At 20.9% G+C, this 15,195-nt stretch overlaps 1 protein-coding gene across 1 annotated transcript; it reads right to left on the bottom strand.

Annotated features, from left to right (window-relative positions):
- Positions 1-10,742: 10,742 nt before the first annotated feature.
- On the bottom strand, positions 10,743-11,054 carry FPOAC1_013036 (uncharacterized protein; the record flags this gene model as incomplete). Its single annotated transcript, XM_044857378.1, has 1 exon — positions 10,743-11,054. The coding sequence occupies one exon, from the start codon at positions 11,052-11,054 to the stop codon at positions 10,743-10,745; it is 312 nt and encodes a 103-aa protein (XP_044701561.1).
- Between the last annotated feature and the right edge of the window lie 4,141 nt (positions 11,055-15,195).

The following is a 15,195-nucleotide window of genomic DNA, read 5'->3' as shown; positions in this document are numbered from 1 at the left end:
TCTAAAGTTATTTTAAATAAAGAGTTTTAATTAATCTTTATATATTTACTATAATAATTTAAATTAATTTAACTCTTAAAGAATATAAAAAGTAGTCCTTTTATTTAAATATATAACTTATAGTAAATAAAGCTATAAGCTTAGAAATTTAATAATAATATAATAGTATTAATAGTAATAAAAGTAATAATACTATAGGGCTTAATATAAATCTAAACTTTATATAAGAATATAAACTTTAAATAAATAGCAAAAAATTCTATTTCTCTTATAATATAATAATAAAAATAAAGAAATTATTAATATTAATATTTAAAGCTAATATAATATATTAATTATTTTAATTAATTACTTATATAATAATAGCTAATTATTAATAATAGTTTATATAAAAATATTTTATTAAATAAGCTTTAATTCTATAGATAATAGCCTTAAGGCCTTAATATATAAAAATATTAATTAATATAATAATAAAGAAAAATTACTTATTATATTAATTAATAATAAAGAATAAGCTAAAGATTTATATTAATTAATTTTTAATTAAAATAAGCTTAAAAATATTAAAATTAATAATATATATAATAATAAGCTTAATATTATATTAATTTAATTTAATTATTAAGCTTTAGTCTTTTTATATTTTATTAAATTAGATTATATTAATTAGATCTTATAAAAAGAAAAATAATTTAATACTTTATATTAAAAATTAAATTAAAAGATTAAACTATTAATATAAAAAAAGAAAGTATTTTTAAAGATAATATAATTAAATAATTATATACTTTAGATTATAAATCTAGAAATAATTATTTATATTATAAAAATATTTAAACTATTTAATAGTTTATAATAAATAATTAGCTATCTATTTAATTATAATAGTTAAAATAATAAGGTTAATTAAAATTATTAAAATTTTAAAATATTAATTTTTTATATAATTATTTTAAATTTAATAAGAAATTTTAAGCTTAATTAAAAGCTTTTTTAAGGATTAATAAATATTATATAAATATATTATATAATAACTATCTAAGTAGATATAAATAATATGCCCTATAATAAGTAGAGTCTTAATAAGTAGTTTTAACTATAAGTAATCCCTTTATAATACCTTATAATTCTATAAAAACTATCTTATTAATAAATTATTTTATATTTTATTAATATATTATTAGCCTTAAGTATATTTTACTTAAGTATTAAGTCTTTAATCTATAGTTTTTCTTAATATAGCTTATACTTAAGCTCTTAATTTCTTTAATTTAATACTTTCTTTTAATATTTTATAATTTTAATTTAAGCTACTTTTATTATATATAACTAAGATTTTAATTATTTTATAAAAAAATAAGATACTTAAGAATAATAAACTTTAATAATAAAATATTATTATAAGGCTATAAGGCTATATATTTTAATAAGGTTTAATAAAATTAACTCTATATTAAAGAATAAAAGCTTTATTAAAATTATAATAATATTATATACTTTTTTCTTTTTACTTAATAAAATTATTAAAAAAAAGATATAAATTATTTTACTTTAATATATAATATATTAAATTAATCTAGATTATAATTATAATATTAATTATATATTATCTTATAATTTAATTAAAAATAATAATTTAATAGCTAGGTAATATATATAGTATTTTTAATATACTTATAGCTAGATTATTAAAGCCTTATATATAACCTTAATTTAATTTTAAGGTCTATATATCTTTATAATAAAGAGGCTAAAATATATCTCTATAGAATAATTACTATTAATTAAAGATAATATAATATTAATTATATTTAATTATAAAATTCTATAATTCCTTAGCCTTTTTATCTCTTAAGGGGATTTATAGTAAATTTAATAAAAAATATAGTAATTTAATATAATATATTACTATATTAAGCGTAAGACTAGCTTTATAAAAAAGTAAATTACTTTTTAAAATATAATAAGTTAATATATATTATAATTTATAGAATTAAAGATTCTTATTTAGACTATTAAAGATAAATATAAGCATTTTAAGTAATAGCTTTTTAATATATTCTAGCTATAGTAGCTTAAATAGGAAACTCTATTTAAGTTAAAGTTAAATAAAGAAATTTATATATATAGTTAAGAATTTAATATAAAGTTAAAAAGTTAAAGTAAAAGCTTTATTAATATTATAGATAATTAAACTTAATTATATACTTAACCTCTTACTATATTATATAATTACTATAATCTCTTATAATTACTAGTATTAGTAGTTTTAATAAAGTAGCTACTTTTATATTTAATTACTTTATAGCTAGAATTCTAATCCTTACTTTAAGATAATTAACTAAAGAATATATATTATTTTAATTAATTAAATACTATATAAAATACTTAATTTTTATTAAATATATAAGCTTTTAACTATATATAAAATAGAATAACTACTATTAAAACTACTAATTAAGATTATACTTACTATAGGCAATTATTTATATTTATTTAAATAGTTATTATATAATATATTTATATAATATTTACTAATCCTTAGAAAAAGCCCTTAATTAAGCTTAAAATTTCCTATTAAACTTAAAATAATTATATAAAAACTAATATTCTAAAATTCTAATAATTCTAATTAACCTTATTATTTTAACTACTATAACTAAATAAATAGCTAATTATTTATTATAAACTATTAAATAGTTTAAATATCTTTATAATATAAATAATTATTTTTAAGTCTATAATTTAAAGTATATAATTACTTAATTATATTACCTCTAGAAATATTTCCCTTTTTTATATTAATAATTTAATTTCTTAATTTAGCTTTTAATATAAAGTATTAAATTATTCTTTTTCTATAGAATCTAATTAATATAATTTAATTTAATAAGATATAAAAAGACTAAGATTTAATAATTAAATTAAATTAATATAATATTAAGCTTATTATTATATATATTATTAACTTTAGTATTTTTAAGCTTATTTTAATTAAAGGTTAATTAATATAAATCTTTAGCTTATTCTTTATTATTAGCTAGTATAATAATTAATTTTTCCTTATTATTATATTAATTACTATTTTTATATACTAAGGCCTTAAGGCTATTATCTATAGGGTTAAAGCCTACTTAATAAGATATATTTATATAGACTATTATTAATAATTAATTACTATTATATAAGTAATTAATTAAAATAATTTATATATTATATTAGCTTTAAATATTAATATTAATAATTTCCTTATTTTTATTATTATATTATAAAAGAAAAAGAATTTTTATTATCTATTTAAAGCTTATATCTTTATATAAGATTTAGATTTATATTAAGCCCTATAGTATTATTACTTTTATTACTATTAATACTATTATATTATTATTAAATTTCTAAGCTTATAGCTTTATTTACTATAAGTTATATATTTTAATAAAATAAAATAAAAATAATTATAAAATCTTTTAATAGTAATTTATTTAATATAAAAAGCTTATTTAAGGTTTTTAAGTTAAAATATATTAATTCTTTAATTTATTTTCTTTAGAATATTATAAAATATATTATAGCTATATTTTACTATAATATTAACTTTAAAGTTATATAAAGAGAGAGACTAAGATTTTAATTATCTTATAAGTCTATAGGGTTTTTTTAAAAAGATCTTTAAACTTAAGTCTTTTTTTTACTATTATTATTAAAATTATATTAAATTAATAAATTAAGCCTTTAACTTATTAAATTACTTCTTTAATAATTAATTTCTTTAATAATTTTACTTCTAGCTATTTAATTATATTATAATATACTTTATATAAATATTTATAATCCTTATTAATAAATATATACTATTTATTAAAATAAACTTTTTAAAATAATATACTTAAAATAATATATTAGACCTTTTCTTTTAATTATTAATTTATATAAACCTAATATATTAAATAAATTCTTAAGGCTTTATTAATATTTAATTAAATACTTTTCTAAAAATATTACTATTTAATAAGATTTATTAAAATATATAACTTATAGTAAATAAAGCTATAAGCTTAAAATTTCAATAATAATATAATAGTATTAATAGTAATAAAAGCAGTAATACTATAGGGCTTAATATAAGTCTAAACCTTATATAAGAATATAAGCTTTAAATAGATAGTAAAAAATTCTCTCTCTCTTATAATATAATAATAAAAACTTAATAAGATTTATAATTACTTTATATCCTTTATAACTAGAACTTTTATAAAATAATTTAATTAATTACTTTTAAATCTTAAAGTCTAGTTTTATTAATAATAATATATTTTAAATATTTCTTAATTTTTTCTATAGTTAATATCCTTAAATAAAGAATTATATTACTTATTTTTATAGCTATTTATATAAACTATCTTTTATACTTTATAGTTATTTTAAAATATTAAAATAAATTACTATTTATTTAAGCTCTTTAAAATATATCTTATTAAAATATTTCTATTTAAGCTTAATTTTTATTAAATTTATATAAAGATTAATAAAGTTATTAATATTTATTTTAATAGCTTTATTATTCTTATTAAAAGGTTTAATAGTTTTTTTAATAAGCTACTAGCTATTTTATTTTTATTTTTTAAAATATAATAAACTTTAAAATTAAATAATAAAAAATAGTTAATTTATTTTAAAATAAAAGCACTAGAAATATTATTAATCTTACTATTTAATTAATAAATTAAAACTTAAATATTAATTTTTAATATAAAGTAAATCCTATAGATTATTCTTTTTAATCTTTTAATAGTATATTTATTTTTTTATTCTTTACTAAAGCCTAAGTCTTCTTAAAGCTATCTTATAAATTTAAAATTAAAGAATCTATATAGATTAAGAACCTAATATATTAAACTTAACTTTTTCTTAATAATTAACTTTCTTAATAAAACTATAATTAATATAATAATAGCTAAACTTTATAATAAAGAGGAAATAAAAGAAGCTTTTATATATATAATAGCTACTTTTTACTTTTATAATTTACTATTAAATACCTTTAAATTAGTCTAAATATTAAGCTATTATATAATTAATTAATAGTTATTACCCTAATAGTTATAGTATATATTCTTAGTAAAAAGTAAGTTATTAAGAGAATCTTAATTTAATATATTAAGTTTTTAATCTATATAGATATTCTATTAAAAATTAAAGTTATTAAAAGGCTTAAATTAATATTTACTAATAAAGTATAAAAAATTAAATATAGTTAATTAATCCTTAGTCTATTTACTATTAATTACTTTATATTAATTAACTTTATAATCTTTACTTAATATAATATTACTTATTTTAAAAAGAAATAATTTAATATTAAATATTAAAAACAAAAGCCTTTATAGTAATATACCTAGCTATTTAAAAGGCTATTTTTTAATAAAAAGATATTATAAATATTATTTTATTTAATAATAATAATAAAAACTTAAAATAATTAAAATATAAAATTAAATATTTTTAATATATTAAATATAATAATAATAATAATTATAGCCTTATTAAATTAATTATTTTTAATTATAAGGTCTTATTACTTTTTATAAAGTATTTTTAAATTTATAAATAAAGCTAAATAATAATAAGGCTTAAGTAAAAATTTAAATATTTAAAAACCTAAAGAAAAAACTTATAAAAAGGCTTAATATATATAAAAATAAAATTATATTCTTTAAAGTAATTAAATTAAACTATAAATATAAGATTTAATATTAATATTATAAGTCTTAAATAATTTAAATTAATAAGGTCTTTAATTTATTTTTAAATATATTATAAATTTAAAATAAAAATTATAGATTTAATATATTAAACTTAACTTTTCTTAATAATTAACTTTCTTAATAAGATTATAATATATAATAGCTAAACTTTATAATAAGAGTTTATTATATATATAAATTATTATAATTTATTTATTAAATACTCTTTTTATATAATTATAATAAAGTCTTAACTATTATATTAATTAATATAGTCTTTACTTAATATAATATTAATTTAATTTAATATTATATTAGCTTATTTAATTAATATACCTTATTTAAATAGTAATTTTCTTATTAAAAGCAATTATTATAAATAATATATTTAATATTTTAAATAATAATTAATAAATACTATATAAAAAGTAAAATATATAATTACTTAATTATCTTTTATTAATATTAAATAAAATAAAATAATTATATTATATTTATTAAATTAAATTATCTTATTAATTATATAGCCTTATCTTATTACTTTTTATAAGGTATTTTTAAATTTATTAAAAAAAGCTAAATATATAATAAAGGCTTAAGAAGCTTATAAAAAGGCTTAATATATATAAAGATAAAGTTATATTTCTTAAGGTAATTAGATTAAATTATAAATATAAGACTTAATATTAATACCTTAAGTCTTAAGTATAAAGAATAATATCTTTAATAATCTTATTAAATTAATTAAAAATAAGATTATAAAGAATAAAGTCCTCTATTAAAAATATTATTTAAATTACTATAATTATATTATATTTAAATTAATAGAAAGAAAATAAATTATATAACTTTATTAATTTAACTATAATATAAGCCTTTATTTAATTTTTTAAACTTTATACTAAACTCTTTTATATATATAAATTTCTTTATTATATAGACTTTAATCTTAATAAAGTTTCTTTAATTAAGTCTTTATAATTAGATTTATAAGAAAGCTATTATTACTAAGTATATTAAAATATTATAATTATTATAATAAAAGGCCTTATCTTTATTAACTATATTAAATATTATAATTTATTAAAGAATATAGTCTCTTTAGAGTTATTTCTTAGATTATAATAATACTTATTAAGTAAAGTTTCTTTCTTTATAACCCTATATATATTATATATAAAGATTTAAAGAGATAGAAAAAAATATAGAAATCTATAGCTAAATATTATTAATATTACCTTATTTTTTACTTTAATTAGCTAGTTTTAATTTATTAAGATATACTTTAATAAAATTATTAGATTATATAGCTTATTAAAGTTAATTAGCTAGCTTAACCTAAGGCCTTATGATTAAATAGTAATTTTAGCCTTATTAATTTAAGCAATTATATAATATAATAATATAATATAATAATATTTTAATTATAATTAGATTAATTTAATATACTATATATTAAAAGTAAAATATCTTATTTAATTACTTAATTATCTTTTATTATAGTTATTATATTAAATAAAAATAAAGAAAGATAATTATATTATTTTAGATTCTTTTATATATTTATTTTAATATTAAGTTTTTATTAAATCTTATTAAATTATATAGCCTTATAGCCTTATTACCTTTTTATTATTCCTTTTTATTATTTTTATATTAGATTTATTAAGAAAATATTTTTATTTTAAATTATTATTAATTTTTAAATAATATAATTAAAATCTATATGATTATAAAGAATAAATTTTAAATTAAATAAAGTAAAAAATTTCTTTTATATTAAAGGCCTTATTTAATTTATTAAACTATAAATAGCTTTTATAATTATTATTAACTTAAGTAATTTAATTAAACTTTAATCTAGGGATTCTATTAAAGATATAAAAAGTTAAAACTATAAATTAATCTAAAAATAAAATACTTTTTTATATATTATATTTATTTATATAATTTACTATCTTAAAATTCTATTACTAAATATATACTAAAATACTATAATTTTAAACTATATTTTAAATTAAAATAATATCTTTAATAATCTTATTAAATTAATTAAAAATAAGATTATAAAGAATAAAGTTAAAATAGCTAAAATAATAAAAGCTTTTATATTAAAGATTATTTATAATAAAAAACTATATATTAGAATTTATAAGGTTAATAAGGGTTAATTATATGATTAATAAAGTGATTTTATTAAAATATAAAAATTAAAATATAAGCTAATTTAAAAATAAAAGCTAACTTTATAGGAATTAATTTAATTATATATTATACTATCTTAAGATTTTATTATTAAATATTTATATTAAAATATTATAATTTTAAACTATATTTTAAACTAAAGTATTAATAATATATAATAAAGCTTAATATTCCCTTTTAATTATATTATACTTCTTTTAATTAAAGTCTATAGCCTTAATTTAAATTAAATAAAATACTTTTTACTATTTATAATTTATATTAAGGCTATTTTATATTTTATTATTAATATTAATTATTAAAATAAGTTTATTTAAATCTTTATTAATATTTAAAATATTAAAATAAAAAGCTTATAATTAATTTTTAAGATTTTATTTATTATTATTTATTTTATCTTTATTAATAAAACTAATTTAAGCCTTTTAATAATTTTAACTTTTAAAAGAATATATATAATTAACTTAATATATAAATTAAAAATCTTAATAAATAAAATATATTAAAATCCTTAAAAATAAGCTAATTTTAAATATATTTTAATATTATTTCTATTTTAAGATTTTAATTCCTTTAGCTTTCTTTAAGAATTTATTATTATATATAAAGAATTTATAATATTATATAGTTTATTATTATTTTAATAAAATATATAATTTTATAAATTATAATATTAACTAAAGACTTTAATTTATTAATAAAATTTTATTAATATTATAAAGATATTTTAAAATATATTATTAAATTCCTAAGGTAATTTCTTTATTATTATATATTAATAGTATTATAAGTCTATTTTATATTAATATTAAATTAAAGCTTAATAGACTTTTAATATTAAAATTTAAACGATTAATATATTTACTTTATAAATTAAATTATTAAATTAATACTTCTTTATAGTAAAAATATATCTTTAGAAAACCTATTAATATGTTAAATATTATAAGGTTTTAATTAATCTTTATTAAAAGTATTTAATTATATTTTTAAAAGAAATTAAGAGAAAATATTATTATATATATTATAAAATCTAATAAGAACTTTTTAGCTTTAAATAAAAAATCTATTATAAATTATTACTTTATTTATTTAAATAATTAAATTAATAAGTTTAAAATTCTTATTTTTCTTTATAATAATAAAGAAAAAGTTCTTATAAACTATATAAGATTCTTTTAAAATACTTTTTATTAATTATTCTTTTAAAAGCTAAATAATTATAGCTTTATATTCTTTAAAGATTAATATATTCTTTAATTTTTATATTTAATATAATATTATCTTAATTATTTATAATAATATAATTATTAAATCTATTTTATTATATTTAATAAAGTTCTATATTAATATAATTTTATAATTAAAATTATTTTATAAAATATTTCTTTTTATTTTTATTAAATTATTTATTTAATTTATTATTTTAATTTTTCTTTATAAAAATAGCTTTAATAATTAATTATTAAAAACTTAAAAGTAATTTAATTAAAAACTTTAATATTAAAATTAAGTTTCCTTTTACTTTTTACTTTTATCTTTTTATAATAAATCTCTAAGTAATATAAAACTATTAAAAGTATATTATCTATAAAATATATCTTAATACTTTTCTTTTTATATATTATATTTATTTATATTATTTACTTTTTTTTATTTCTCTATTTAAATATACTTTTATAACTCTTTTATACTTTAATTCAAACTTCTTAATATTATCTTATATATTCTTTTATAATTAATTAAATAATCTTATTATTAATCTTAATAATTAATAGCTATAAAAATTTTAAAATATTATTTTTTAAATAAATATTATTTTAATTTTTTACTTTTATTTATTTTTTAATATATAATTATAAGATTATTTTTACTCTTTTAATTTTATTAAAGATTATTTATAATACTTTATTTATCTATATAAATTAAAGAATTATATATAGTTTCTCTTAAGATAAGGTTTTTAATATAAATATAATTAATAAAGTAATTACTTAAACTTTATAATATTAATAATAAATAAAAACTATTATTAAACTATATAGATAATAATAACTTCTTTCTTTTTAATCTTAATTAATTACTTATTTAAGATATCTATAGTTATTACTAATTATCTTATTAAAATAAACTAAGTTAATTAATCTTAATCCTTTATAGTACCTTATTAACTACTTTTATAGATCTTATATAATATAATACTAGCTATTATCCTTAAACTAAGACCTATTAATTAATTAATTCCTTATTTAATAAAGAAATTAATATTTATTTTAAATTATAAGATTTATTAAAGGCACTTTTATAGATTTTTATTATATTAAGCCTATAGCCTAGGTTATAAACTTTATTAACTCTAAATAGTAAGTTAATATTAATATATTTTTTAAAAGAATAATTAAATATAGCTTAAGTATAATAAATAAATAGTATCCTTAAGATAAAAGTATAAAAACTAAATTATTAAATACTATATAAAGTCTTTATAATACTTAAATATTAGCTAAATAAATCTTAATATTAACCTAGCCTAATATTTTAATCTTATTTTCTATATATAATATAAAGGCTATTAATTTAAAGATATTAACTTATTTTAACTTATATATTTTTACTATAGATTTTATAATAATATTTACTTATTTAATTTTCTATACTTTATTAATAAATACTAATTTAAGCCTTTTAATAATTTTAACTTTTAATAGAATATCTATATAGATTAGAAACTTAATATATATATTAAAAGTTAATGTAACTTAAAAAGTAAAATAAAATATATTAAAATCCTTATTTGACCAATAAGCTTGGTAATCGATCAGGGACTGCAGCAAAGATATTATCCAGAGCGTCGGTATCCCCAAACCCATAAGAATCGCTAACACTAGGTGCACTGCTAGTAGGAGAGGTCCATCGGTTATTTCGAGAGGCAGGATAACGCTGATAGGGCGGCGGTGGATTCGTTAAAAGAGGCGGGCGAAAGTTATGCTGTCGGCTTAGCTGGACGCGTTGGCTGCTAAGTCGAGCGCGTTTTCGAGGCGGCTCTGCCGTGTTGAACGACTCAGACTCGGAGTTGTACGATTGGCGGCGCGTAGAGACCATTGTGATGCTAAAGCATTGATATCTGATGATGATGCAGCGTCAACTTCATTAGGAGGTTAGGTTACAAAGGTGATGATCTGCAGTGTTGATGACAACATCAGAATTGTCCTGATTGGCTGATGTATAAGTGTTTATAGGAGGAACAACTGATTAAAGAGGAAGGGTTAAGGTGTACTAACAAATACGGGGCTCGGCCAATTAAAGTGCTTAAAAAGTCATGCGTCCGTAAGGTCATGCGTCCGTAGTAAAAGTATCATGCGTCCCTATCAATTCCCTTAAAAAAAGCTTAAAAAGATTAATATTAATAGTATATATATTAATAAATCTATTAATATATAATTTATATAACTAACTATAATAATAAGCTTAATATTATATTAATATAATTTAGCTATGAAATTTTAAGTTTTTTTATTTTTTATTAAAATAGATTATATTAACTTTATTTTATAAAAGTATTATTATTTTAATGCCCTATATTATAAGCTAAATTAAGATATTAAATTAATAGTAAAAGAAAAGGCATTTTTATTTATAATGCAGTTAAATAGGTATTTATATTAATTATTAAACTTAATATTAATAGTTATAATAGTTAAGGAGTTTAAGTTATTTTAAGGCCTATAATCATTAATATAGTAATTATTTCATTATAGCATTTAAAATAATTTTAAATAGTTTAAATTAATATATTTATTTTAAGATTATGAGAATTTTTTATATATTAAAAGGTTTAATATAAAGCTTAAGCTATAGTAGAAGCTTGTTACGACCAACAGGTCCTTATGCACGCGGAAGAAGCACCCCACTTTTCGCTCCAATCATCAACTACCTACCCTGTAGAAGTCGAATGTACGCCATTCGACTTGCATATTATCAAGCGCACGCCATTCGGCTTGCATTGTCGATCGATTTGCATATATATCATTCTCTTAGCACTAGATAGAACTTAGCTCACTAGCTATCAACAAAACTTCTTTACCTGAATACGCCTTACCCGCAGTATTGAGACGTGACACTTGCTACGCATCTGCCAACATAAACCTAGTACGGACTAGTTTATCCCTTGGGAATCACAACCGTCACAAAGCTTACTTATTAAAAATTAATAATTTAATCTATTAATAATAATAATATTATATAATAATTAATCTATAAATATTAATAATGGCCTATAGTAATTAGTATTTTAACTTATAGTTTTAATAGTAAATTGTGACGGGTGAAGGTTCCCAAGGGATAAATTAGTCCGTACTGGTTTATGTTGGCAGAGTCGTAGGGCGTTGTCACTGAGCGTTGCGAAGTGTCGTCTCTTAATAGTGAATAGTGCGGGTAAGGCGTATTCAGGTAAAGAAGTTTTGCTGATAGCCGATGAGCTAAGTTCTATCTAGTGCTAAGAGAATGTATATATACTTGAGGTATGCAAATCGAACGAGGTCGGTTCGATGCAAGTCGAATGGCGTGCATTCGACTTCTACAGGGTAGGTAGCTGATGATTGGAGCGAAAAGTGGGTGCTTATTCCACGCATAAGGACCTGTTGGCCGTAACATCTTTCTGTTATTTACTTAATATTAACTTGCACTATTACGTTAATACTTAATATGTTCCTATACTATGTTGTAAAATCTTATAGTTAATATAATTATACTCTCTCTTATATTTAGAGTCTTGGGAAAATATAGAGAGATATGACTCTGAGCCCTTGCGCTTTCTCTCCGTCACTCCCTTTCAAGTATCAAATCTGTCGTCGTACCCTATGCCAAGAATACCACTATCCTCGGTTGATGGTCTCTTCCCCCAGCAACCAGTGGCTCCTGTGGAGGCTCTTTCATGCGCTGACTTTTATTCGGACTCCCGCTTCTTGACGCCGCTTGCTTGACAGCGATAGCACATACCAATGCGTTCACAACTGTAGTCGTGTGTTGTCCTGTTTCTTCGTCCCAAACAAACAACTGTCTTGGCTCCTTGGCTATGAAGACAAAGTCACGGAAGACCATCGTGAGGAACACGCCCACCACTTCAGTGCGAGCCGACTACAGACTGGATTACTCCAGGGTTCGGATCAATTCAACGAGCATCAACCATCAATCAACGGGCGTCAGAGATGTTTCAATATCTATCAATCAATTTCATTACTCGCCAAGACATATCAATTCAACGAGATGGCATCAACGTTGATGAAGTTGATGTTTGTTGACGGCGGACTGCAGGGTAGGTGGGCGGACCGAGGCAAGATATTTCGCGCGCAACGAGACGCGTCGTTGACGCGTTCGCCAACAGCAACCACCTGACGAAATGCAGAGCTCGGCCACCATTGCTCCATCATCCACACCGTCAACGCCTTTGCGAAGCAAATCAGCCTCCCCTCATCCCCACGCTCATGATGCCAACTTTACAGGTTCTGACCCCCTGGACCTTACTGACGAGGATCATGATTTCGTCTTCGAACGATTCAAAGGCTACACCCTCAGTGAACGCAGGTCATCTACAAGACAATGGGTATGGAAGTTCGGCTTCGATATCTCAAAGGCGGGCAACAGTGCCACATGGGTCTGCGGCTTTTGCGTTAAGAAGCGAGACCTTCGACCCTCACACTACGACCCTCGAAACCTCAGCAACGTTGAGCTACATCTCTCGAGCTTCCACAACGTGCGCAACGCGAGCGCGAAGCGAACCGTACCGAATACTCTGAAACGTCCACATGACATGGCGGATCAGATGTCGGTCGTTTCGTTCTTTGGCCTCGACGTCAACGACGCGAATCAGCAAGCTATGGCGAATCGACTGGTTGCCTCTTTCAACAAGGAGGAGTTCCAACGCAAGATGGTCAAGTGGATGGTCAGCGCCAACCTGCCCTTCCGCACCGCGCAACATCCCTTTCTTCGCGAAGTCCTCGAGTATCTCAGCCCTTCGGTCGGCATCCAACGCGCGCACATCAGCGACAAGAGCGTGCGGGCGATTGCGTTTCGCGAATACGAGAAAAACAAGGGGCTGGTAGCCAAGACGCTTCAGGAGAGCTCTGGTCAAGTTCATCTTGCTTTTGATGGCTGGACTTCAACAAACGGCCTCTCACTCTATGGTGTCAGTGCCGTATATCGCGACCGACAGGCACAACCCCACAAAATTGTGCTTGGTCTGCCTGAAATGGATGGCAGGCATACTGGGAAGAATATCGCCGCTGCGGTTCTCGAAGTCATCAGCTCCTACGATATCGAGAAGAAGATCGGATATTTCACTGTCGACAATGCATCGAACAACGATACGGCTTTGGCGGAAATCGGGGATGCCCTGGGCTTTCATTGGCCAGAGCGCAGAGTTCGCTGCCTGGGTCATGTTATAAATTTGGTTGTAAAGGCCCTTCTTTTCGGCCAAGATTATGAGTCTTTCGAGCGGGATGTTAACGATGGCCTGCTTACTGTGCAGCGCGAACACGAGCAGTGGAGGAAGAGAGGACCCATTGGGAAGCTTCACAACTTCTGTCAAGAAGTCAATCGGTCAGACCTATGGACGAGGAAGCTTATCTCGGCCCAGGAGCACCGCATTCGAGAGGCAGCAGAAGACTCTGGGTTCAAAGCCCATAAACCAGTTAAGGTTGTCACCGACAATGCCACCCGATGGCTTTCGCAATTCTACATGATGCAACGCGCGCTTCGACTAAAGCCTTTTTACGATACCTTCATATTCGAGGCTAGGGCACATTTCGACTCTGAGAACCGAACAAGATGCGGCAACTTGAGGAAGGGCGTCAGAGAACCCTACTTTCTCCAGGAAGGCAATAGGCTGGAAGAGAGTGATTGGGAGGCAATACAAGCTCTCCATGACATCCTTCTCAATTTTGAGCTTGTCATCAAATCCCTGCAGGGCGACTCCCAGTCTCGCGAGAAACAGCGAAGCCTTGGCGAGGAAGCCATTGACCAGATTCATGGCGCAAGTTGGGAAATCCTTGATGCATATGAGTTTCTCCTCGACGGCCTCGAGACTGCGAAGGGCATCGTGGCAGGTCTTCCTGAAGGTGATCATTTGGTCGTGAACGTCAACAATGCGTGGAAGAAGCTCGATTCCTACTACGCGAAGGCGGGTGAATCACCATTGATCTACGCTGCCGCGGTTCTGAATCCTGGGAAACGTTGGGACGCTTTC

Source organism: Fusarium poae (assembly GCF_019609905.1).
Source record: "Fusarium poae strain DAOMC 252244 chromosome Unknown contig_1, whole genome shotgun sequence".
Taxonomy (NCBI): domain Eukaryota; kingdom Fungi; phylum Ascomycota; class Sordariomycetes; order Hypocreales; family Nectriaceae; genus Fusarium; species Fusarium poae.
The sequence above is the reverse complement of the archived record's forward strand: the minus strand, read 5'-3'. Positions and strand labels throughout refer to the sequence as shown.